The sequence below is a fragment of the Typopeltis vanoorti genome, chromosome 14 (genome assembly GCF_054136105.1).
Source record: "Typopeltis vanoorti isolate ZY-2024b chromosome 14, IOZ_Tvanoo_1.0, whole genome shotgun sequence".
In the NCBI taxonomy this organism is placed as follows: domain Eukaryota; kingdom Metazoa; phylum Arthropoda; class Arachnida; order Uropygi; family Thelyphonidae; genus Typopeltis; species Typopeltis vanoorti.
Window position 1 is genome coordinate 47,996,903 of NC_143562.1, and position 24,958 is coordinate 48,021,860.

A 24,958-nucleotide genomic window follows, 5' to 3' on the forward strand; every position below is an offset into this window, starting at 1 on the left:
ATCAACAAAAAATTACCAAGAGAAAGTCCACAGAAAACTATGTATTTTCCACCTGTAAAAAACAGGAACTGAAGGAGCAGCCTTACAATTAAAACCAAATACTCCAGGAATAGACAAAATAAGACTAATAGAATTTTTAACACACTTTTAACAAATATATCGGATACTTTTGATTATTCGAACAACAAAAACAACAAAAAAAAAAAACTGCGATAATTACGCCAGTTTACAAACATTGTAAAATAAGGGATATACAGAACAACAGACCAATAACTAACCTACCAGTCATCTCAAATATTCTTGAAAAAATAACATACACCAGACTAACCAGCTATTTACAGAAGTACAACATTTGAGAATTACAACATACTAACCCTTGCTTCGAAGTATGTGAGATTAGCTTGCCTCATTCAATTAATTCAATTCAATGAAGAAATTTACTCGGGCTTTCTTCTACCAAGAGGAGACGCTCTGGAACTGTCGACCTGGATGAGGAGTGAAAGCTCTACTACTCTGGTGTGAGTCCGACAATGTCTGCTCAGGCGGGTGTGGGAATACTCACAAGCTCCCAGCTGTCAGTATTCCCACACCCGACAATGTCTGCTCAGGCGAAATTGCAAGCTCCCAGCTGTCAGACTGTGTTGCTGAGTGGATCCCATTGGGGAACGGGTATGTGTGTTAAGGCTCCAGATGAAACACCCCGACTTGGTTGTGGTGCAAGCTTATGCACCTAATCTGGACTCAGAATACTCTGCCTTCCTAGAGGAAGTGGATGCTGCTTTTGAGAGGTTGGCAGACATGGAATCAGTTCTGCTAATGGGAGACTTCAATGCACTTGTTGGAACAGATGATCAGACGTGGAGGGGGTGTGGTTGGGAGGAAAGGAGACCCTGAATGGGTTGAAATTATTGGACTTCTGCTGTACTAACAGCTTGTCCATAATGAATACCTTCTTCTAGCACCGAGAAATCCATAAGTATACCTGGTACAGGGATAAACGGTCTTTGATTGACTTCTTTATAGTCTCAGCAGACCCATTTTGCTCAGTGATGGACGTTCGTGTGAAGAGAGGGGTAGAACTGTCAACTGACCACCACCACCTTGTTGTCTGCACTCTACAGTTTCAGAAACCAGACGCTACCATCAGCACCGGTAGGTCTAAGGCTATACCGCATAAAATGGGAGGCATTGGAAAAAGAGGCAGTGAGGAAGAATTTTGCAGATGACATTTCCTCTAGGTTCAATGAGATTCCCAAACAAACTGCAGATATTGAGAAGGAGTGGAAGCTGTTCAGAACTGCTGTCACTGCCTCTGCACTCTCATGCTGTGGCAGAAAGCGGCTTGGTGTGGCGACGGGCAGTGAGAAAAGGACACCTTGGTGGAACCGAGAGGTCCAAAAAGCTGTCCGGGCAAAAAAAGGAGGCCTATATAACATGGCTTAGGGTCAGGTCACCTTAGATGTGTTTCCAGTACACTGAGGTACGAAAAGCTGCTGCTGAGGGAGTAAAGACAGCAACGCAGAAAGCTTGGGAATCCTTTAGAGACAGATTAGACTCATTCTATGCAAATGCAAACAAAGTATTCTGGCAGACCATTCGCCGCCTTCCAAGGAGGAAATCGTGCACAGCAAGGGCAGTTAAGGCCTCTGATGGTGCACTTTTCACAACCGAGAAGGATATTCTCCACAGATGGAGGGAATACTTTGAGAGTTCTTAACCCGGGTGGCCCAGCAGTTGTTGACATCCAAGAGGTGCAGATCGGGCAATGCCTAGTCTCTCAGCAGAAGAGGTCCATTTAGCAATAAAATCGCTAAAATCGGGCATGGCTGCTGGTGATGATGAAATTCGGTCCGAAATGCTAAAAGTATTGGTTTCAACATACCTCCAATCTTCAAATACCCATCTCAAATTCGACATCTCGTCTGGACGGCTTCAATCTCCATAGACATGTATGGACCACTTTAAATCGGATAAGAACAGGACATGGGAGATGTAGGCATCTCTTGCATAAATGGAACTGGTCCGATACTCCAAACTGTGGATGCGGAAGAGGGATCCAGACTATCAATCACATTGTGCTTGAGTGCCCTATCTACTCATTCTCGAGTTCTAAAGAGGACTTATTTAAACTGACCCCAGAATCCCTGGAGTGGATCTGGGATTTAAGGATTAAGCTCTAACTCCTGATTCTTAATTTTGATGTTTAATCATTTCAACCTAGTATATCCCTTTTAATATGATTTTTATAATTGTTTTTATGCTGTTTTATGTAATTTGTATGTTTTATTCTGAGACCTGTACATCATAACATCATAAGCTAAATAAATAAATAAAACAGGATCGCGTAACTGAATGTGAGCATCGCGCAACAGGAAAAGATTTTTGAACGCACAAAGACCAAAAATTAATTCAAAATCAAACGCGTAACGAATCCGAGGTGTCTCTGGCAGCCCTTGCTGCTTCGCACTACTTCACTGCAGCCTTGGTTCTGAACATACAACATGCGCATTATAAGAGTTATAAATGATCATCTGAAGTGCTTGGAGACGTATTTTCGGAAATACGTCCCTTGAAAATTTGATTCTCAAAAACTAAGTTGGGTTTATAAACCATATCCAATTAAATCAAAAATCAGTCATCTTCCATTAAAAGTTCTAGTAGAATTTGCCGAGTTATCAAGTGACAAAAGTTTAAACCTTGAGTTTTCTAAAAAAAATCGTTAAGTCAGTTTTGGCTTGGGATTAGAACAGAATTTCCAGCAATTTCTGAAATGCCCTAAACATATTTCTAGCATTTTGTACTACGTATTTATGAGAAGCGGCGTTCTCATCATTGACGATTATAAAATGAAAAGATCGATCAACTCTGAAAAACGTTGACGATGCTCTACGTCCTGCAGTATCAAATATTCAGCCAAGATTTAATTCGTTATCTAAAAATCAACAAGCACATCCATCTCATTGGTATGCAAATTTGCTTACGTCTTTAATAAATGGCAAAATTATACGTAAACCAAAGAATTGTTTTAAAACAAATTTCTTTATGATTTATTATCAGTAAATGTTTGATTTGTATACCTATTTTATATACTTATATCCCTGGGGTGGCGTAAAAATTTTTCGGGCGAAAAGGAATTGCGAGTGAAAAAGTTTAAGAAGCTGTTCTAGAAAAACGTGGAAAAAGTCCGTTAAATTGTGGAGTTTCTCAGAGTGTAAAATCCATATGAACTCTTAGGATCTTAAGGTATATCAAAATCATTATGTTTTAAAAAATTAAATACATTTGTAATAATCTTTACTTTTATTTGAATTTTATTTGTTGCAAAATTTTTTCTCAGAAAAGTGAGCCGACTTGTGTCTTCTTTGGCACAAAGCCCACATTTTGACTTCGTTATTTCCTTTGAATCCATCGCATAAGTTTTTACTACGATTCATAGCAGGAACGCCTAACGGAACTATTTTAATTTTTCAAAACCCATTTGGATCAAGTTGTTTTAGGAGAAAAATTAGCCAGTTCAATTTAACAAGGAAACATTCTTAGAATAATCAAAGAAAAGAAGCAAGAATTAGTTCTACTTTTCTTTCTAACCTTTAAATAAGCTAATCAATATACAAGACTAATTATATATGCAACTTGGTGAAATATTATTGAAACATACATAAAAGCTATCGAAGTATTATTATTTTTAACAAAATAAATAAATAACACTACAAAATTTTAGCTTGGGAAGTATTTTCAATAAATAAATATTCCACCTAGTCCATCATCCTCACCATATTTAGCTATAAATAACATCTGAATTCATAATATTTCAAAATTATTATTATTATACCTATTTATTTATTGTTTTTTAAATATGATGTTTAATAAATATGTTTTATTGTTAGTATAGTTAATTGCAACCTCGTCATAACCCTTTAGTCGTGATATGTTCAAAGAATAGCGCCGATTCTAGGTAAAAATTTTCAGCGCTGAGATTAAAAACATGATTTTAATTTCCGGCCGGGACATTTTTACGTTTGGTATTTTGCCAAATGCCAAGTTTATCTATAGAAGTGAATTATAGATCCCACTGGATTCATCCTTTCAATTTCTGTTTTTATTGTCTGAAAACAGTACAAGCTATCACTAAAATGACAAGACAGAATCGGAACCCAATTGAGATACCGATTCTTCAACCAGTATACAATATCAGTTATCTAAGTTTCTAAATAAACATAATCAGTCCAGCATTTATATCTAAAAGTAATAAAATTTTTGTATAAAATCTAACTTAAAATTTTATAATGTATTTTATTTTTTCAAAAATTTAATGTTTTAAAGCTTTAATTTTAAAATTTTATAACTAAACTTCAAACACCTTTTACAAATTTAAATAATAATAATATTTAAAATTAAGAAGCAAACCATTAAATTAGTGGAGGAGATGGTGACTCGGAGAGAGAAGAAAAGTCATTTTTAGGACTTCCAGGGTAACGAATGGCAATACCGTAGACAATGAAGCTTTAACTGAGGCTCGGCTATTGCCGTTACCCAGCCATGACTAGAGCTTTAGCTCAATAACACCTCAACCATACAGATTTTCTTCATTCAGATGACGGGATTAAGAGTCAAGGACTCAGTCCATCTCCCAGTTCTTTTAAGAACTTTAAGAACATTAAATTAGTAAGGATTTTGGGATCAATCGACCGTGAGATGCGGTGATTGATTCATTCAATCCAATACCCTTGGAGGGTAATGGATGGCAATGCTGTAGCCAGTGAAGTTCTAACTGAGGCTCGGCTATTGCTGTTACCCTCCTGCCATGTTCAGAGCTTTAATAGCTCAATACCACCTTATTCCTACACTGTCCTCTGCAGATAACGGGGAAGATGAAAAGCATTCTTGCTTCGCCCCTTTAAGCCAGCCCTTATAAGGACTATAAGGATTAAATTAGTAATTTCGGTTGGAGAAGTAGGAGTGATGGTAATATTTTTTTTGTTTTAAGACCTGCTTGACGCGGCGCTGAATTTTACTGATAAGTTTGATGTTTAAATTTTCATAAGAGGAGTTAATTACATTGTGTTTCTAGGCTGTCAATTAGAATTTCGGTTTTTTCTTTCTCTCTGTGAGCAATTCCTTTCTATGTCTGTATTGGGGGTATGGGTTAGCGTTGAGTGTAGAGGATTCTCAAGAATTTCTAAATGGAGTTGTCCTCTGGGTTTAAGTTAGTCAGTTTGGTTTCCCAATCGTGGTTGCGATTTTCTTGAAGAGCTTCACGGACTTGTCTGTTTAAGTTAATCAGAATTGTTTTATTTTGCGGGGGTTCTTGTATTGTGGTATCTCTTTCTGGCTTTGTTCTTTGCTCTTTTTAGGTCCATGATTTCCTCAGGGATCCTACCACTTGGGTGAAAGATTGCGGTTTCTGTACCTAATGCTATTGCTTTTTTGATTTGGCTAATAAGGTTGTTTACGGCTATGTCTACCTCCTTTGTATTGTGGATAATAGGTGCTGGGCCGATATGATCTGACAGAGTTCTGGAGAGCTTATCCCAAGATATGAAGGAGTGCGGAGGAACAAATTGCTCTTGTATGCCGAGTTTAAGCAGAATGGGGTTGTTGTCAGAAGATAACTCGTTTAGCGTTTCCAGTTGATATGGGTATCTGATGTTTCTGAGAATGGCGATATCGAGTACGTCTGCGCTTCCAGCTGGGACGTGATGGGTTGTCATCACTGGCTATAACAATTGGTTTCGTGTTAAATAATTGTTTAAAATACGACCTTAGTCATTGATTGCAGAGCTGTACCGAGCTGTATGCTTGGCATGAAAGTCTCCAGCCATAATGATGGAGTCTGTGAAGCTGATAATGGAGTCCAAGTCAGATACCGGTAATGGAACGCTGGGTGGATTGTATACAGAATTAATTTTTATACTACCAATAACAGCAGAAATTACAAATATCATAACCCATCTGAACAACAGTAAGACTCCAGGTCCAGATGGAATCACAAACAGAATAATCAGACTACTCCCTAGAAAAGCTATTGTGCATTTAGTCAACATAATCAATGCCATCCTCAGATTCCAGCACTTTCCCATAACTTTAAATACGGCGGATACCACACCAATCAAAAAGATTGGAAAGAATCCTCAACTCCCCGAAAGCTACAGACCTATCAGTCTCCTGTCCAGCCTTGGAAAGGTAGCGGAAAAAGTCGTCCTAACAAGGCTTCAATCAACAACGGATAAATTAGGAATTATTCCTAATGAGCAGTTCGAATTCAGAAAAGACCATAGCACCGTACAACAAACACACCAACTAGTTGAATACATTACAAAAGGTTTCAACTGGAATCTTCACACAGCTGTGGTCTTTATAGATGCTGCGAATGCTTTTGATAAGGTGTGGCATCAGGGTCATCTCTACAAACTTATGAAATTCAATATACCAAACGAGCTAATAAAAATACTTGACACATACCTCAAAGGCATATACATGCAGGTCAAAATAAATGAAACTGTATCAACCAGACGCAAGATCCTAGCAGGTGTGCCGCAGGGCTCACTTCTGGGTCCCCTGCTATTTTCCATCTACATAGCTGATATCCTTCTAAACCCAAGTACAACAATCACTGCAATATATGCAGATGATATTGCTTTACTAGCAAGATCTCTCAGTCCCCAATTGGCAATTAGAATACTCCATAGCAGTATCCATACGCTGAAGAAGTGTCTGATAGACTGAGGATCCAAGTACCCCCAAAAAATTCAGACATACTGTTTTCCAAAAAAGAAGGTTCAGATCAAGGAGGACATACACCTATTAGGAGTTAAGATTCCATGGCAGATTGAAGTCAAATATCTCGGCGTCACGCTTTGCAAAAAACTCCAATTCGGCAGTCATATAAAACACATAGGCTCGAAAACATCTAAAATAATCGCGCAACTCTACCCCATGATCAACAGAATAAGAAAGCTGGAAACTCGGAATAAACTACTTATATATAATATGGTAATACGCTCAGTCATCACTTATTCATCCCCTGCATGGAGCCATAGATCGAATACAAATAAGAAAACACTGCAGAGAATACAGAACAAATGCCTGAGGATGAACCTGGACGCCCTATGGTTCATTAGAAACTCCCAGATTCACAGAGAAATCAACATACCCTACATCTCATCCCTCCTCCATGATCTAGCAGGAAAGTTCTTCACCAAGATAAGCAATCATGCAAACCCGCTGATTAAACAAGTTCAGACTACAATGAAGCAGAATTCTACAAATACAAAAGACCCAAGTCAAGTCTATGCTCAGCTGAATACAGCTAATCTCACTGCCCTTCCAGGGCGAGCTTAAAGCTCAATAACTACCCCACTCAAAGCACTTCCCTCTCAGACAAAAGGGAATATGAAAAGCATATATGCTTCACCCATCAAACCAGTAACGTTCTGCGTTGTAATGGTCTCAAGTTAGGATTCGTAATTGCTTTTGTGTATTATTATGGTACATTGCTTATTTCAGGGTGGAAAGGAGATGTGTATTTGAGAATTGAAAATCTTCTTCCATGAATTTTTCAACTATGTGATTATTTTTCGGGAGGAATTCCATAATCAATTAATTTATATTTAAAACAGATGAACTATTACTGATTTGAAATTTATCCTGTTTTGATATTTACGTCCTTTATAATCTTCCTTGAACATTTCCAAATTTTTTTCGTCCAGAAAAATCTGGAAAAGCTCATGCAAGACTGCAAAGAATGTTTGTTCTATGCTGTGAGATGCATTTTTATCATCTCATTTTCGGTATCAACACTATTTCTACTAGTTTTGGTTGTTACAGTTATGTAAAGGAAATAGTTATTTATTAAAAAATGCAGCTGGTTGCTATTTCAGCCCTTAAATTCAATTATTCGCTTATAATTCATCATTCCTTCAATTTAGCAATTCATTATCTCTAAAAGTGTTTTAAGGATTTGCTAGGATGTATATTCAAGTTTTGTGTAGAATTTCAGGTGCAAGTGTATAGCACTTATTGTAAAAAAATGAAGTAAAATAAAATTATATATGCATCAAAAAGTGTGCCTCAATTATATTTCTGATATACTCTGTGGACAATTAACATTAGCATGTTGACATGCTAACCAATTGAGTTAGAAAAGAAAAAAAAAACATTACATTAAACTGCTTTATGTTTTAATTCAATAGAGGAGTTCTAATATAATGTTGAGTACGTGCAAAAAATCTTAAATATGACTACACAACTATATAATTTCATTAATGGATTAGAAAACAATTCAGATATAAGATCGTTCGACACAAAGGTATCTGAAAAAATATTAACTCAGTTGTATCTACCGACATAGCCTACCGATATTGAATAGTCCTACAATTTCATTTATAAGAGATCTGAGTATGTTGTCAGAATGGCCAACAAGTCTGAGGTGCCAGATTTAAGAATGAAGTCTTTCGTGATATACAACTGTGAATTTCGGTCCACAAATGTGGGAGTGGGTTCAAATCCCATTCATGACAGTATCCATTTTTTATTTTTTTGCCATTGCAAATTTTCGAATTCTGAAACAATAACATGTCCAGCACTTTGTTATATAACCAATAACTCATTAACTCATTTTTTATTAAATCCATAAAAAAGCATTTTGTCTTCTTTAATAATTGACAGAACACTGCTATTAGTGGTAATTACTGCCAGTCATGAACTAATTTATTAACTGGAATATTCTGCAGCCAATTTGTGTATTTCGTGCAGATGAAAGCCTGATTTTTTTGGGATATAAAATCCCAAAATACGTAATTAAATCGTACTGAATATGAACCGCCATCTATTTTTTTATATTCAATTACGTATTAAATTAATCGTAATACTAACTATTATATTTATTTTAATATTCCATTAAATATACGCTTCATGAAATAATAAAATACATTAACATTTAGTCTTTTAAATATCAGAGTATACGGTGTTCGTTAATAAAATTTTATGAGAACTTCCATAACAGTTAACAGGTTATTTACTAAAATAAAGGGCCAAAAGTCTTCATTTCGGCGATGCAAAATTATATAAATTAAGTGGATATTAAATCCGACATCATTTCAAATGAAATGACATTGGATCTGAAATAATGTTGAATGATATTGGATGATGTTTAAAATGATGTTGACTTTAGTTAATTTTAAAACATTTTATCAAATTTTAGAACAATACGCAAACACCATTTAGAAACTAAAATACCAATAATATTTTCAAAAAGAATAGAATGCATTTGACAGAGGAAGAGAATCGACTATGAGATGCGGTGATTAAAATACCCTTGGAGGGTAATGGATGACAATGCTGTAGCCAATGAAGTTCTAACCGAGGCTCGGTTATTGTTGTTACCCTCTGCCATGATCAGAGCTTTAATAATATATCAATAACCTTATCCCTACACTGTACTCTACAGATAATGGGGAAGATGAAAACATTCTTGCTTCGCCCCTTTAACCCAGTCCTTATAGAGACTATAAGGATTATTCTTAAGTTAGTTGATCTCGAGTTGTCAAGATTCACGAAAGTGATCTGTTGATTGCTTTCGTCTAAAAGAAGTCAAAAATTAGTGAATTATGTTCGTTGAGGGGTGTAAAGGGTTGTTATGGATCTCCAGGATTTTCTTGATGAAGTACGGTCTGTATAAAACTAACGATACATCAATGAAATGATACTTATTTAGATAATATTTAAATAAGGAAATTGCAACACGTTTGTGATCAGAACATATGATTAATAGAAATATAGACTATGGACATGGAATCATCCCCATATTTTAATGTTAACTAGGCTACTATGAAGTAAATATACTTAGACTTGAAAGGACATTGAGCAGAATATTGGAGAAGATGAATAATGGAATAATAATAAAAAAGTTGACTAATACTTTCTTTCAACGTCCAAAGCGCAGACTATACACTTGAACAAACCCGGATAACTCTATAAGAAACCAAATAGATTTCATAATGATAAATATTAGATACAAAAATAATATAACCAACACAAAAACATACCCATGTGCTGATGTAGGTTCAGACCATAACCCTGTCTACTTTAAAAAATTAAACTAGAAAGCATTTCTAAAAACAAACTGAAAGACTTGACAGCTCTGAATATATTTGACAAATAATGGTGTTTAACTAAGAAATTAGGAAAAAATTAGATCATGTAGGATATAAAACAGAAGACAGTATACTTTTATAACACAGAAGAAATCGAAAACCAGTGGTCAAATTTTAGAAGTGCAGTATATAAGACAGCGAACGAGGTTATTCCAAAATTTAAATACAATAAGAAAAAACCCTGGATAACTGAATCAATACTAGAACTTATGAATGAAAGGCGAAAAAAGAAAAGTACAGCAGTATAGAATACTCAGCAAAATTATAAAAAAATGATTGCAGGAAGGCTAAAGACAAGTGGCCAAATGAAAAATGTAAAGAAATAGAGAAATTGGACAAGAAACACAATAGTAAAGGAATGCATAAGTCAATCCAAGCTCTGACAAATAAAAAGAAAAATTTTCAACCATAATACTTGTATAAAAGATCAAAATGGAAAAATGCTACTAGAGACGCAGATATCATAAAAAGATGGAAAGAATATGGAAAAGAACTGTTTGACTCTGATTGCACAGACGCACCAGATATACAAAATATGGATGGCGAACCAATTACATATGAAGAAATAGAATACGCTCGAAGTCAAATGAAAACAGGTAAAACACCAGGTCCTGATCAGATCCCTATTGAATTGTTAAAGAAAGTAAATGAAAATACACTTAATGACCTAAAGGTTATTTTTAATAACATCTATGATACAGGATACATCCCCGATGATCTAAGAAAATCCATCTTTGTCACTATTCCCAAAATTTCAAGAACGTTTGAATCAAACACAGCAATCAAGCCAATAAACATGAACTAACCGGTGTCATTCTCAGATAAGCTTACTAAAAAACTTCGAGGATGCAAGATGAGACATTGCAACCGAATTCAACACAAAGAAAAAAAACCTCCATATATATTATAGCGCTTAAAGCAAATATTGCAAATATATATAATTTATTATTGTTGTGTGTATGTATATATATATATATATATATATATATATATATATATATATATATATATATATATATATATATATATATATATATATATATATATATATATATATATATATATATATATATATATATATAGCTGATATCCTTCATTTTCCATCTACATAGCTGATATCCTTCTAAACCCAAGTACAACAATCACTGCAATATATGCAGATGATACTGCTTTACTAGCAAGATCTCTCAGTCCCCAATTGGCAATTAGAATACTCCAAAGCAGTATCCATACGCTGAAGAAGTGTCTGATGGACTGAGGATCCAAGCAAACCCCCCCCAAAAAGTTCAGACATACTGTTTTCCAAAAAAGAAGGTTCAGATCAAGGAGGACATACACCTATTAGGAGTTAAGATTCCATGGCAGATTGAAGTCAAATATCTCGGCGTCACGCTTATATATATTAAGGATACCAAGTAATTTTATAAACTTGGTTATTTTACTCCTTCTCCCAAGTAAGCAAAACAGTTAAGTTTGCGCCTGAACGTAGTTCAAGTCTGGAGGTAGTGCAACACCAGGGCAACTCGTTGTAAAGGTGGGTAAAGTTCTGATCACTATTCTTAGTATTTCCCATAATGTAAAACACATCTCACTAAGAGATGTATACTGTTATACGTTATGGATGGGGGAGGTCACTACCCAGACGGGTTTCAACCTTTTTTTTGAGGTCTCATATCTCATACTCTGGATGAAATACCTTTTCATCCAGAGTTTCTTATTATAAAAAAAACTTTTCACACACACACACACACACACACACACACATATAATTTTTTGTAAGTTCAATTTTTATTATTACATATATATATATATATATATATATATATATATATATATATATATATATATATATATATATATATATATATATATATATATATATATATATGTAATAATAAAAATTGAACTTACAAAAAACTGAAAATTACAGGCAAAAATGCAATATATAATTGACATAAAAACGTTGTATTTTTTAAGTTGTTCTATCCAACGCGCCGTTGTTCATAGCGTGCGTGCTTGTGGGTTCTCGTGAACTCCAGTATTGAACAACTGCAGCATGGCTATTAGGGATGTTGTAACTTAAATTGCTGTTCAAATGTTCAGAATTAAGTAGGATTTCTCTGGATTCCACAATTTTCCTTTCAAACTCATCACTGCAGCGAAAAATGTTTTCGGATTTATCCCAGCAAACTGAGTGACTTTGGAGATCATTATGAGGATTGTCTGAAAAACGCACATGACTGGATAGTGCAGATACATGTGATCTTTTATAGAAGATGTCTCTCTTATGCTCCTCTATACGTAGTTCAATAGATTTGTTAGTCTTTCCAGTTTATATATATGTTTTGTAAATGCACATATATAATCACAATTTTAATAATGAAAATTATTTAATTTTTATTTTATTTATTTATTTAATATTTTGTAGAAATGTAATGTGGAAAATGAACCACAATCTGCAGCACTTGGTGGCTGTACTTTGTAAAATAACATGTTGGAATGACACTTAAGACGATTATCGTATATATGTAAATATTTTTTCAGATGAGTTAAAAATTATTATTATTTTTTTTGTTGTTGTTTTTACTAATTTTTGCTAGTTGAATACAAGCACCATTAACATACTAAACTAGGCAGTGAAATAATAATTCGCACTCATTTAGTTTGTCTACGGCAGTGGTTCTTAACCTTTTCGAATTCACGGAACACTGATTATAAGAAAAATTTGGGGAACACCAAAAGCATTAGGGTCATAAAACTAACAGTAAACATATGCATGGACTTGCCTTTTGTAAAAATGGAACTGATTTTAATGCTATACTTGAGCTTGTCGGCTTTTGCAGATTTCAGCAATATCAGGTCTAATATGTGATATAGCTACCCTCATCTCTTTGTCTATATTAGTAAGTCTTGCTTTATTAATATAAATTTAAAAGGCGTGCTTTTAAAGGTTGCAACTTACTTGATGCAATTTACCATATTTACAACTTGGTCTAGTACAGGTTTTTGATATTGCCGGTGATGTTTTTGAAAGATGTCATGTGACACTTTCACCGCAGAACACTTGTAACCAGTTCTCGGAACACCGGTTAAGAACCACTGGTCTACAGTGTTTGTATTGTTGAATGTTTCGCATTTGATGACTTTGCTGTTTTAGTTTATTGTTGTAGTACATTTAGCACTTGGATCAGTTACTTCGGATCGTTAATTAAATCGTCGTGTGTCTTTAGGAATCGGATGATGTTTACAATTTGTCTGAAGGTCAGTAATACTTCTACACTATTATTATTAAATTTGATAATAGCCTTAAGTCTTCATATTCCTAATTTTTTTTAATGTGTGAAATCTGTTTGTGAAACAGTTCTTGGACAAGTGGAATTAAGCAGTTTTTTTTTAAACTATTTCGTGTATTTGCGAGTAACACAATCAAAATTAGATCTCATCTGCGTTTATCTTGTTAGACTAGTTATTCTTCATTTAGCTGCCTTCCTGGTTTACCCCGTCCTAGAGTTGAAGTTCGCATCGCTTTATTTTTCCTGCAGCAGAGAATTTTCCACTCCTTACGTTTCGCAATCGATTTGAGTTAGCTTTCCAAAGATACGAAAAAACGTGCACAATTCTCCGACAGTTTCTGCATGTTATGTGATTATCTAGCAATTTCTTTTGATCACGTGTCTTTGCTTCAACGCTTCAACGGTCTTAGACGAATAAAACCACTTGATACACTTTGTAATTAATCCACATGCAACGCAAAGTACTTCAGAACTCAAGAAATGAGAGTCGTCTTGGTTGCAAGTGCGTGCATGTCACCACCTGCTATGGAACTCTCTTAAATAATAATGAGTGAAATGAAAGAACTAATTTTGCTGCAATTTTTTTTAAATTCATTAAATTTATATATAACTTATATTTTGCATATAATATACAATAGTGCATGTTACACACTATTACACACAATATACATATCTGCTTCGAACAGCGCAAGTTCTATTGTGCGCGATTTGCCAAATCGAATCGAAGTCGTCACTTTTCAGCATCTGGATACATTCGACTTATAAGATTTTGTGTCTCCTAATTAATTAGGTACCTCTTTGACTTACATTTTGGTAAAAAATCATTAAAATTATATAATCTCTATTGCACTTTTCTATTTCAAAAAAAGCCCCAGCATTGGATGCGTGGAGAATGTGTCTCACTTCCTATACATAATTATTTTCAGAGAACCAACTAAATTTGAAAGAGATGCACTCACCATTCATATGGAGATAAATAATTAAAATATATTTGAAGATAGTGACACCGTTCAACAATTACAACAGTTTTCATACAAATCACAGCTGATTGCCAATTCTGTTGTGCCAATAAAGCAAATATTTCATTCTTCAAAAGTAAATATTTCGGGCACTTTTTTTTTCTTTGTTGAAGACCACAAATATTTTTTCCTTTTTAACAATAATCTCACATCATATCTTAATATTCAATTATTATTTATACTTTACAGTAATCATGCTTTTATTCTTAGTTGCCTTACTACCCGCCGTGGAACGAACTTTAAGTACACTTCTTTTTCAGGATTTAAGGTTAAAATGATCATCACATTCATTTTGTCCCTTGGTGTTTGGGAATGGATTTCGAAGTGTCTTAATATATTGGCAATTATCAACTTTTCTTCCATCATTGCATATTTTTGTCCTGTAAAAGGGGAAAAATAATAAAAAAATTAGATGTCGAAATTTTTTATATTTTTGTCGAAAGACTCGACCTTATAAAATTTGACAAAGTTGAAATATTGTTTTATTATTGATTGTTATTTATTTTATTTTTTTTTATATTTTTTTGCGATTAAATTATTTTGTGAAGATTTCATTGTTAACCAAAATAATTTTATTAACTGATATAATAAAATTGCCTACCACATGATTTTTAACATAGTGTGTGCTCATAGCTATATACTGTCCGACCACAGATACGAGAACCTCAGTTGGTTCGGTGCCAAGAAGAGTCAAAATTCATGTTGAAGGGTGAAAATGAAATAAGGCGATGTACGAATTGGTCACCGACACGCGAAATCACGTGCTTTATACCTAACATTTTCCACCTGTTATACAAACAAAATAGTTATCACTTTAAAAACTGCAATGATCTTAAAAGAGAAGTTAATTTTCCTACGTGTAATAATAATCAACTCATCCCACAATACGGATTGATTACCATATTATCGGAATGGAATCTCCTTCTTCTGACATGCGCAGAAGTGTCGAGGGGTCTCGCATCTGTGTGCGTACAGTAAATGAAAACACAATGTTTTTCCATTACCAATGCAGTTTCTTGGACCAGCAGAAAATGGTACGAATGCATACGGATGACGATTTTTCACATTTTCTGGGAAAAATCGTTCGGGATTAAATGCCTCCGGATTTGGGAACACTTTGGGATCTCGGTGCAGCATGTATATGTGGCAACAGCAAGTGGCTCCTTTGGAAATGGTGTAACCATCTGTAACAATAAACGGATTCCACTTATAGTAATAATAGTGTAATGAAAATTTTATTCAGGAAGGTTAAATGTAAAAAAAAAATGCAATTTATATTACTAATTTGGACACTTTTGCAAAATTTCGGAAAAAGAAAAAAGAAAAGTTAAAAATTAATATTATTTTGTTGGTACTTACTAATTACAATTTCTTCATTTAAGTGTCGTCCGATAATCGGAACTGACGGATATAGACGTTGAGATTCCTATGGGAAAAGAAAAATTAATGTAACTTGTATCAGATTGTATAAATAAACATAAACAACGCTCTAAGCATTTTTTAAATTCTTAAGATAAGTTAAGTAAATTACTTTTTAATAAAACAGATCATCACTTTTGAAAGAACTGAAATATCACTGATTTATTTTAATGGTTCTTAACCGGTGTTCCCCGGAGCACTTGTGTTCCGCGAACTGGTTACAAGTGTACGCCGGTGAAAGATGTCACATGACACAGTTCTGAGTGTAATTGGCTATCTGAATAAAAATGTCGAGGGAATTATTTCCGTTATAACAGAACAATTAGTAATATTGGAAGAAAAGATTTCAAGTTACTTTCCTTCTTTAAATACACCCAATTAGGACTGGATACGAAATCCATTTGGCACAGTTAATGCATCGAGTTGTGAATTTTCATTAAAAGAAGAACGATTAGTTACCTTGTCAACGTATTCTAAAAATGAAATTCTTCGAAATAACTCTTGAGGAATTTTGAATTTTTGTCAAAGCCGAATACCCAGCTTTCTCCCCAAGGGCACTGAAAATTTTGTTATAGTTTTCAACATCATTTTTGTGTGAGTTCGGTTTCTCAATATTAACCAATATAAAAAATAAAAAGCGTGAAAGACTAATATTGACAAAGAGATGAGGGTAGCTATGTCACATATTAGACCTGATATTGTTGCTGAAATCTACAAAAGCCGACAAGCTCAAGTATCGCATTAAATAAGTTCCATTTTTATAAAAGTCAACTCCATGCATATGTTTATTGTTAGTTTAATGACCCTAATGCTTTTGGTGTTCCCCAAATTTTTCTTATAATCAAAAGTGTTCCGTGGCTTTGAAAAGGTTAAGAACCATTGCTTTACTTGGTCCTTTTGTTAGTTTCAAAATTATGTAAAGAAAAGTCAACTGTGTTCTGATTGTTATAATACATACATGGTCATCACATTGCGCCTAACGAGCCTCTTGCGGCTCTTTGTCCTTCAAATGCGTGTCCGTACAATCAGGGTGAAGTTAAGCATTCTTTTTAATATAAAACAAATCCATAGTTACATGAAATCGCAGCACAGTCGATGAAAATTTTTACCGCTATCAGAGCCACAGTCTGTCGTGTGATCTACGCAATTATTTCCACCGTATTGTTGTCAGTTCGGTTGCTCTAACTTCTCTGTGGTGAAAACTAAATGAAGTAGTTTTCAGTAATCTTTTCAGTATTATTAGCAAGTAAGATATTAATAATTCAAATTATTTGTTATGGCGGGAAAAAATGGAAATACGAGGAAGAAAGTAAAAGCTTTAAGGATGATGGGAACAAGATTTTGCATTCATTGACATCAAAAGGAAACTATTGTGTCTTATTTGCGAAACAAATCTTGCAAATTTATTGAGGATATTTTTTATTGAGAACATTCTTATGAGACAAGATAAGTAACCTTCGGTTAAAATTGCCACACATATGCTTCTTACATTCAAGATGGGATTCAAATTAAGGTCATGTGTACTAAAGCTTCGCTGTATGGCCATAGTAGGTACATTTTAGTGGGATCTGGTATCAGGGAATTAAGGCCCAGTGGTCTGTTCCGCTCTTATTCCATCTTTTCCTTGGTCATCCCTGACTTCTATATCCTCTAACTGGGTGGTGTCGGAGTATTTGTTTGGGTAGTCTTGAACTGTCCATTCTTTCAGTTTATTTAAATCCACTTGTTTCGGTATTCATATATTTTGTCCAATACTGAGTCTATTTTCTTTTCTCTCAGAGAGTATAATCTGCTCTTCTTTGTAGGGATTTCATGCCTCCAGTTTCTATTCTTTTTTCATCTGGAGTTTTTATGATCCATAATTTATTTCAGTAGAGTAGAGAAAGTCTTGTCAAAACTTTATAAACTCTTATTCTTGTATGTTTTTGAACTTGGTTAGGTTTGGAAATATTATTGATCATTCCTGTTATCTCCAGAAAGTTTGAAATTTTGATATCAATATCAGACTATTTTTTGTAAGATAAAGCACATCCAAAGTATTTTAATAAAGTATTTGAAGCAGATAATTCATTATAAAATTTTATTTTCAATGATGATTTTACTTCTGACTAAATTTCTCCTCTAAAAGCTATGATTTTTGTTTTGTCTTGATATTTGTATTCCAATTTTTTTTTTCACTTATGTTCGAGGCATATATTGATCTTTGAAGTTCGTTTTCACTTCTTGCTATGATTATCTGGTCATCTGTATACAAAAAGGTATTAAGTATAACTCCACAATCCAGTTTAAATGCTGGATTTATATTTTCCCCCATTTCTTTACTATTTCAACTATATACATATTAAATAAGAGTTGTGATGTTGGGCATTCTTCACGGACCCCTATGTTTATTGGTTTCCATTCTGTAACTTTGTCATTGATTTTTACAACAATAACTAACATATATTAGTTATTGCAGTAAGCAGCTGATTTTGAATGTTTAGATTCTTGAATACGGTCCACAGTTTGTTGCTTAAAACTCTGTCAAATGCTTTCTTAGTCTACAAATGCTATGTGTGCTTCTATGTTATATTCGTAATGTTCCATTAAGATCTTTAATGTAAAATCTAGGTCAATGCACGATCGTCCTTCAGAAGCAATTTTGTTCTTCACAAAGTTTATCTTCTACAGATGATTTAAGTTTTGAAGTTAATGTTCGTGCACAAAACTTATAACCAGCATTTAGAAGACTTATTCCTCTGGACTTTTCTCAGCTGCCCTTATCGCCTTTTTATATATTGGGAAGTAATTGCCTTATTCCAACTTTCTGGGATTTTTCCTTGCTGCCAGATATTGTTAAATAATTTTCAGAGTTATTTCATGAATAGGATGCCTGCACATTTTAGAAATTCTATATTTATTCCATCTTCTCCAGAGGATTTTCCTGATTTACTTTGCTTTAGTGTTGTTGGAGTTCTTGTATTGTTATTTCTAGTACTGTATAGTTAGTAGTTAGCATTATGTCAAGTTTAGATTCGTTATTCTTGCCATAAGTTTTGGAAGAATTGCAGACAGGTCTTCTCTTTGATTATTTCAAGTTTTATTTTTAGCTCCTTGTTCATATTACTTAGAATTTTGTGTATATTTGGTCTCTTCACTGTAAGATCTCTTTCCAATTTTGCTATGAAGTTATCCCATGTTTCTCTATCCGTTTTTCAGCATTTGTTTACAATAGCTCTTTTGTATTTATAATAAATAATTTTTGCTTCTAGTGATTTTGAGTTTATCCATTGTTTATATGCTTCTTTAATGTCTCTGATTATTACTTCCATGTTTACATCCCAGTTTCTTATTTCCTTTCTCTTCTTCCATTTACTTTTGACTAGATTTGGTTTTGTTGAATAGTTCAAGAGTCACATAATGGTCAAAACCAGATAATTAAAGAGAAGAGAATTAAAACAAAAAGTTTTATATATATGAATCGGATTCCAAAACGTTGTTCTTATTGCATATCAGAAATTCTTTCAATACAGAAACTTACCTTAAACACGCACTCTAAGTATTTCATCTGTTTCAGATCGTCTGTGGTAATGTCCCGAGTAAGATCATCACCAAAAATAGCGTCCAGTTCTTCATGAATTTTCTTTTGTACATCTTCCTCTAGTCCTATGTTGTAAAGGGCCCAAATAAGTGCTAATGCTGTGGTGTCATGACCCTGCAATATAAGCATTATTTTTGTTTCAACAAATTAGTTTTTCTTTGATGTTTCGAATCTTTGTTTTTCTCTTGCAGTTTGGAATTACAATGGATGCAAAACTATTCGCAGGAAGTAACATGAAATGATAAAAGTGTTAAAAAACGAGTGGTTATAAATTAGCAATAAAGAGATGACTTCAACCAAATTTGTGTATCTTTGTTCTTACTCGCTTCATAGATGTCATTAAGAGGTCACACGAGCTCGCTGAATTTTAATATTTATATATGGCTGTTACGTCATCAAAAGTACGGAAATATTACCTCAAACATGAAAGTGTCCACTTCTTCTTGGATGTCGTCCATGGTCAAAAGTCCATTCTTCATGTGAAGTTCTAGCATAAGATCCAAAAACGCCAACTTTGTCTTAACACCTTCCGTTTTCTCAGAAGGAGGAATTTTATTGCTTTCGTTATAAAACTGCTCTTGTAAAATTTTCTTTCTGTCTATGATGACCTGAAACAGGAAAGGAACGACTAATTTATTCATTTAGATTTTGGCTTATCTTCAGATATTGAAATAATAAGGAAGCTCTGTGTGCGCGCTTGTATGGTATTCGTTAACTACGAACATGTCATGGAATTAACATGACATTAGTCCATTGAATATATCTTAAATATATTCAATGTACGAAGTAGGGAAAATTGCATAATACGTAAAAATAGCATCTAGTAGATTGGTGACATTTAGTGTTATACTTAAAATCCTCATAAAAGTTATCGTCTGTATGGATTAGAAAAAAGATATTCTTGATGACCCACCTTTCTGGTAAAGCTGTGCGACTTGCGCAGATCTTTCCTTAACTGACGCCCAGCAGAAGTAAAGTTGAAATAGAAGAAGCTTTTCCATAACCAAGGACTAAACATTCGCTTCGTCAAACTTTCTTGAATCCTATACAAACAAATGGATATATAAGACATCGTTAAATAGACAAAATTACGATCTGTTATTTTGACTAGACTACAAATATCTTTTATTTTCTAGTTATGAGTGGGATTTCTGGGTTTACAATATTTTTTTGGATGTGTAGTAATATTAATCAATCAAATTATTATTTTTTTCCCTTCAAAAAAAACATTTCTTCATACTGAACTATATAATCACACTTCAAACTGGACTCAACTCTGATGCCGAGAAATTTCCCTGTGTCAGAGTCAGTCTCGTGCAGTCGATGCAGGGTTTTATGTTTTATTCTCTAGTAAAATATGCAAGGAAGCCTGGAATAAAACAGACACTTACAGACAAATATACGGCTACGTAACATTAAATACTTTGACGATAATTCTTCACAGATTTTTTAAATATTGTCTATTAACATTTTTTTTTCACTCTCTGCATTCATTTTAAATTCGATTCACAAATGAATTCCTGAAATAAAGTGAAGAAATGAGTAACGAAGTGTTTTGGTGGCGCAAATAGTAAATCACAATCATGTGTTTATCATATATGTCATAAATAAATGCATGCATCAATTGTAGGTAATTAAATGCGTTAATTCTAACTCTCAATTTAAAGCCTAGTCCAAAGTGTGTCTGAATTTTTTCATGACCCAAGTGCTTAATGCTGTTGTCTCGAGGAATGAAATAGTCATCTTTCTGTACTGTGAGATCTATTAAAGGTAATGGATGCAGCAAAAACCAGAGTAGATATTCAGCTATAATTGCAAATATTTATTTTGAATCAACATTTAATAAGTGAAAATTTTATACAAACTTGAATTCTGTCATCCAAGCTAAATTAAAGGAATCCATTAGAATGATTAAGCCGAATAATTTTATTTTTCGTAAAAACTACCTGCATAATTAAGATGCATACCTTCTTATGCTCGTCAGATACTCGCTGCTTTCGTTCCGTTGTACTCTCATCACGGATTCTAAACAAACAAACAAAAATGCACGATATTTAAAGATGGATGGAAATGAAACCAATGTAAATAATAGAATGTATTTTCAAATTAATTTTAAAATTCTCTTCATTGCTGTTTACATGTTTTAATCTCCTGTTAAACAGTATCTGTGATCTAGTGCTATGCTATGATATAATAAAACGATAAAAACAAAAGAATGAGACTATTGCATAAGATGCTCAGAGAAAGGATTCTCTATCTCTCTTAACGCTGAACCTGGAGAAGGGTATCTTTCTAGGAGAGATAATAACCATATTCTTCTATTACGGAAGAAACATTATTAAAATATGCATAAAATATAAAATATATTTTATTTAAGTTAAGGGATATTACATCCCATATTATTTCATAGATGAATAAGAAACTCAAAGAGTTTCATGTCGAATATAGAAACTTCGGCGAGTCCAAGCGTAAGCAAATACCTGGATAGTGCAACACCAGGGCAACTCATAGTCCACCTGGTAATGCAATACTGGGGCAACTTTGGCTCTTCATATAATTAGTAATATAAAATATATTTTTTTTTGCTTATAAAACAAAACGAAAACATATATTTTCGACACATTACCTGTTTAAAATTATGACACAACATAAAGCTATAGTAATCATATCTACGATCAGTTTCCTAACGACAAACAGTTTTGTATCTATAATAGGTTTTGAATTAGATTCCTTACTGTATTGACATCTTTACAGTAACCGTTGAAGATGAAAGGAACTGTAAATGGTAAATATAGGATTTACGTTTTACGATTGCCGGAATTAAACAACCTCCCTTGTTTATAAGACTTTTTAAATCAAGATGAGATAGCCTGTGATATGGAGATTATAGGGTTTCACTTACCTGTTTGGAAAGGCAGATTGGCAAGAACTTCTAAAAATAATATACATAATCGACAGTTTTCAAAAGTTTGTTCGACCGCTAATTCCAACCTATTGAAATGTGGTTGCCATCTTAACAGCTGTTTCCTACACATACTGGACACTGAATTAGAAATCTTTATGTAGATGTATAAACGTCACGTGCACAGCGTATATTCATAATACTTGGTCCGTGCGTAATCACATATTCTACAACTACTTAAGGATGCTGCTGGTCAGTAGCAGTGTTGATCACAATGGGGAAAAACAAAGGAGTTTGATAAAACGCTTACTGTGTCTGCCCGTCTGGCAGGAGCCACGAGTTTGAAAACAGCGGAGAAAACTGGTGAGATATCCCGGGTGTTTAATCAATTAAATGTGAAGAACCCAATTTACTTATCTGAGACGTAACCGTGTTCCTAAGACAATCAGGAACGAGATCGCCGTCGTTTGAGAAGGACAGTACGGACAAATAAACTTCCGTTGTGCAGCAATAGACCAAAGCATACACAGAAGGCTGTTCCCTATATATATCTCACCGAACTATGCTCAGGGAGCTAAATAGTATCGTTATTGGCAGTCACATAGCTAATGTTAAAACTACTGATTTCTGAGAAGAACCGGAACATTCGCCTACAGTGGTAGGAACGGTGTGATTTGACACTGGAAAACCGGAAGAAAGTCATATGGTCTCAGGGTACACCTTGTTCTGTACTGCTGGTAGATAGAAAGTTTAGCAGTAGTCTCATGAAGCTATGTATGCAGCTTTCCTTGTAAACACAATTCAAGGTTCTGGAGGTAGTGTCATGGTGTGGGGCATGTTCTTTGGGTACGGAACATATTCACTTATATTGCTGGAAGGTTGGTTGTCCTCCAAGGAATATCTGAACATTGTTGCCGATCAAGTTGATCCTGCAATGTTAATATTTTTATTTAGTATGTGGCGGTTGTTTCATGGACGATAATGCTACTGTCCATCGTGCAAGAATTGTTCAACAGTGGTTCAGTAAACATGAGAGTAACTTCCACCATCTTACCTGGTCAGTACAAAGCCCGGGTCTGAACCCCATTGAGAATATATGCTACATGTTAGAAAAACAGATCCGGGAGAAAAGTCCGTCACACAGTTAAAGGAACTGTGTGGTGAACGTCTGGTATGTTGTAGACGTAGATGTAGTCCAACACTTTAACGAATCTATGCTAAACCGCATATGTGCTGTAATGCAGGTTAAAGGAGATCCAACACCGTATTAAATGAAAGTTTCTAATTTATTGAGAGGTATGTATAACGTGGTACGCCCCCCCTTTCGATAGTAATTCTGAAGATCAGATGAACCTGTTTTGCTTCCGTTTTTCCAATTTGAAACTTTGAACTTCATTTACAAATGATGCAGTTTACCAAATCATTAACTGAATGTGAAATTATTATTATTATTATTATTATTATTATTATTATTATTATTATTATTATTATTATTATTATTATTATTATTATTATTATTATTATTTATGCATCAGAAACATCAGAAGCATCGAAACACATTGGTTATTGTTATAGGCTTATAGGCTTATCTGAGAAATTAGACCGGTATTATTGATATATTGGTCCTAACAGAAGTATCCATAACTAATAACGAAGCGATTGCTTTCCAAATTCCAGGCTTCCAACAACATAGATCATGCCGCTAAACAAAAAGAGCGGGTGGAATATTAATATTTATTGAACATAAATTAATAACAAAAGAAACTGCATATCAGTTTGAGCATGCTGAAACCCTTTGCCGCGAAATCATTAATACCACGAATACACAGCATCCCATAATACTAAATGCTATTTACAGGCCGCCAAACTTAAACGTTAAAAAATTCTTGCACGAACTCAATTTCTGGCTTTCACGCCAAGAAATATGCTCAACCGAATACCTTAATGATAATCGGTATTTCGTTTTCATAAATATTGCAAACGAAAACCAGAACAACACTGTACAATACCTAGATACCATGTATAACCTAATACCAACAATAACATCATGTACGAGAGAAGAAATATTCAGAAATACTATCACTACTTCCTGCCTAGATCACATAAACATCCGGGCACCATCAAACAGTTACACTGCAGCAGCTATAAAGTGCAAAGTAGCAGACCATTACTTCACGGCTCTAAACCAGCACCCTAAGACAATATCCATGCAATGCTTCACAGAAGAAAAGCAACACAAAAAAAATAGTAGACGAAGAAATAGTCAACCACGAAATAAGAAAAATCAAACTAGAAACACATGGTGTCACCAGATTCAATAGATACCTTATACCACAACATTATATTCATACTGGAGGAAATATATAAGAAAATTGCAAAGATCAGAATTTGTTCAAAAACATGCCAAAATCCTTGGATAAAGCGAAACATAATCATATATATACTCAGAAAGGACGCTCTATGAAAACAATTAAAGCGACATCCAAATAACGCAGCTTTCAGAACCGAATATAATATAACAAGGAATCGCCTTACAACACAAATAAGAAATGCAAAAAAAGAAACTACTACAAAGACAAATTAACCTCTGC

General features: G+C 34.1%; 1 protein-coding gene across 1 annotated transcript in view; it reads right to left on the reverse strand.

Moving 5' to 3' along the window:
* Positions 1–24,958, reverse strand: part of LOC150099434 (cytochrome P450 4V2-like) — a 154,801-nt gene that overhangs the window by 5,789 nt on the left and 124,054 nt on the right. The window contains exons 5-10 of the mRNA XM_090404348.1: positions 21,120–21,271; positions 19,882–20,073; positions 19,406–19,579; positions 15,826–15,892; positions 15,471–15,650; positions 14,686–14,846 (exon numbers count right to left, since the gene is read on the reverse strand). Coding sequence (XP_090260474.1) covers positions 14,686–14,846; positions 15,471–15,650; positions 15,826–15,892; positions 19,406–19,579; positions 19,882–20,073; positions 21,120–21,271 — 926 coding nt within the window. The remainder of the gene's footprint in view (positions 1–14,685; positions 14,847–15,470; positions 15,651–15,825; positions 15,893–19,405; positions 19,580–19,881; positions 20,074–21,119; positions 21,272–24,958) is intronic.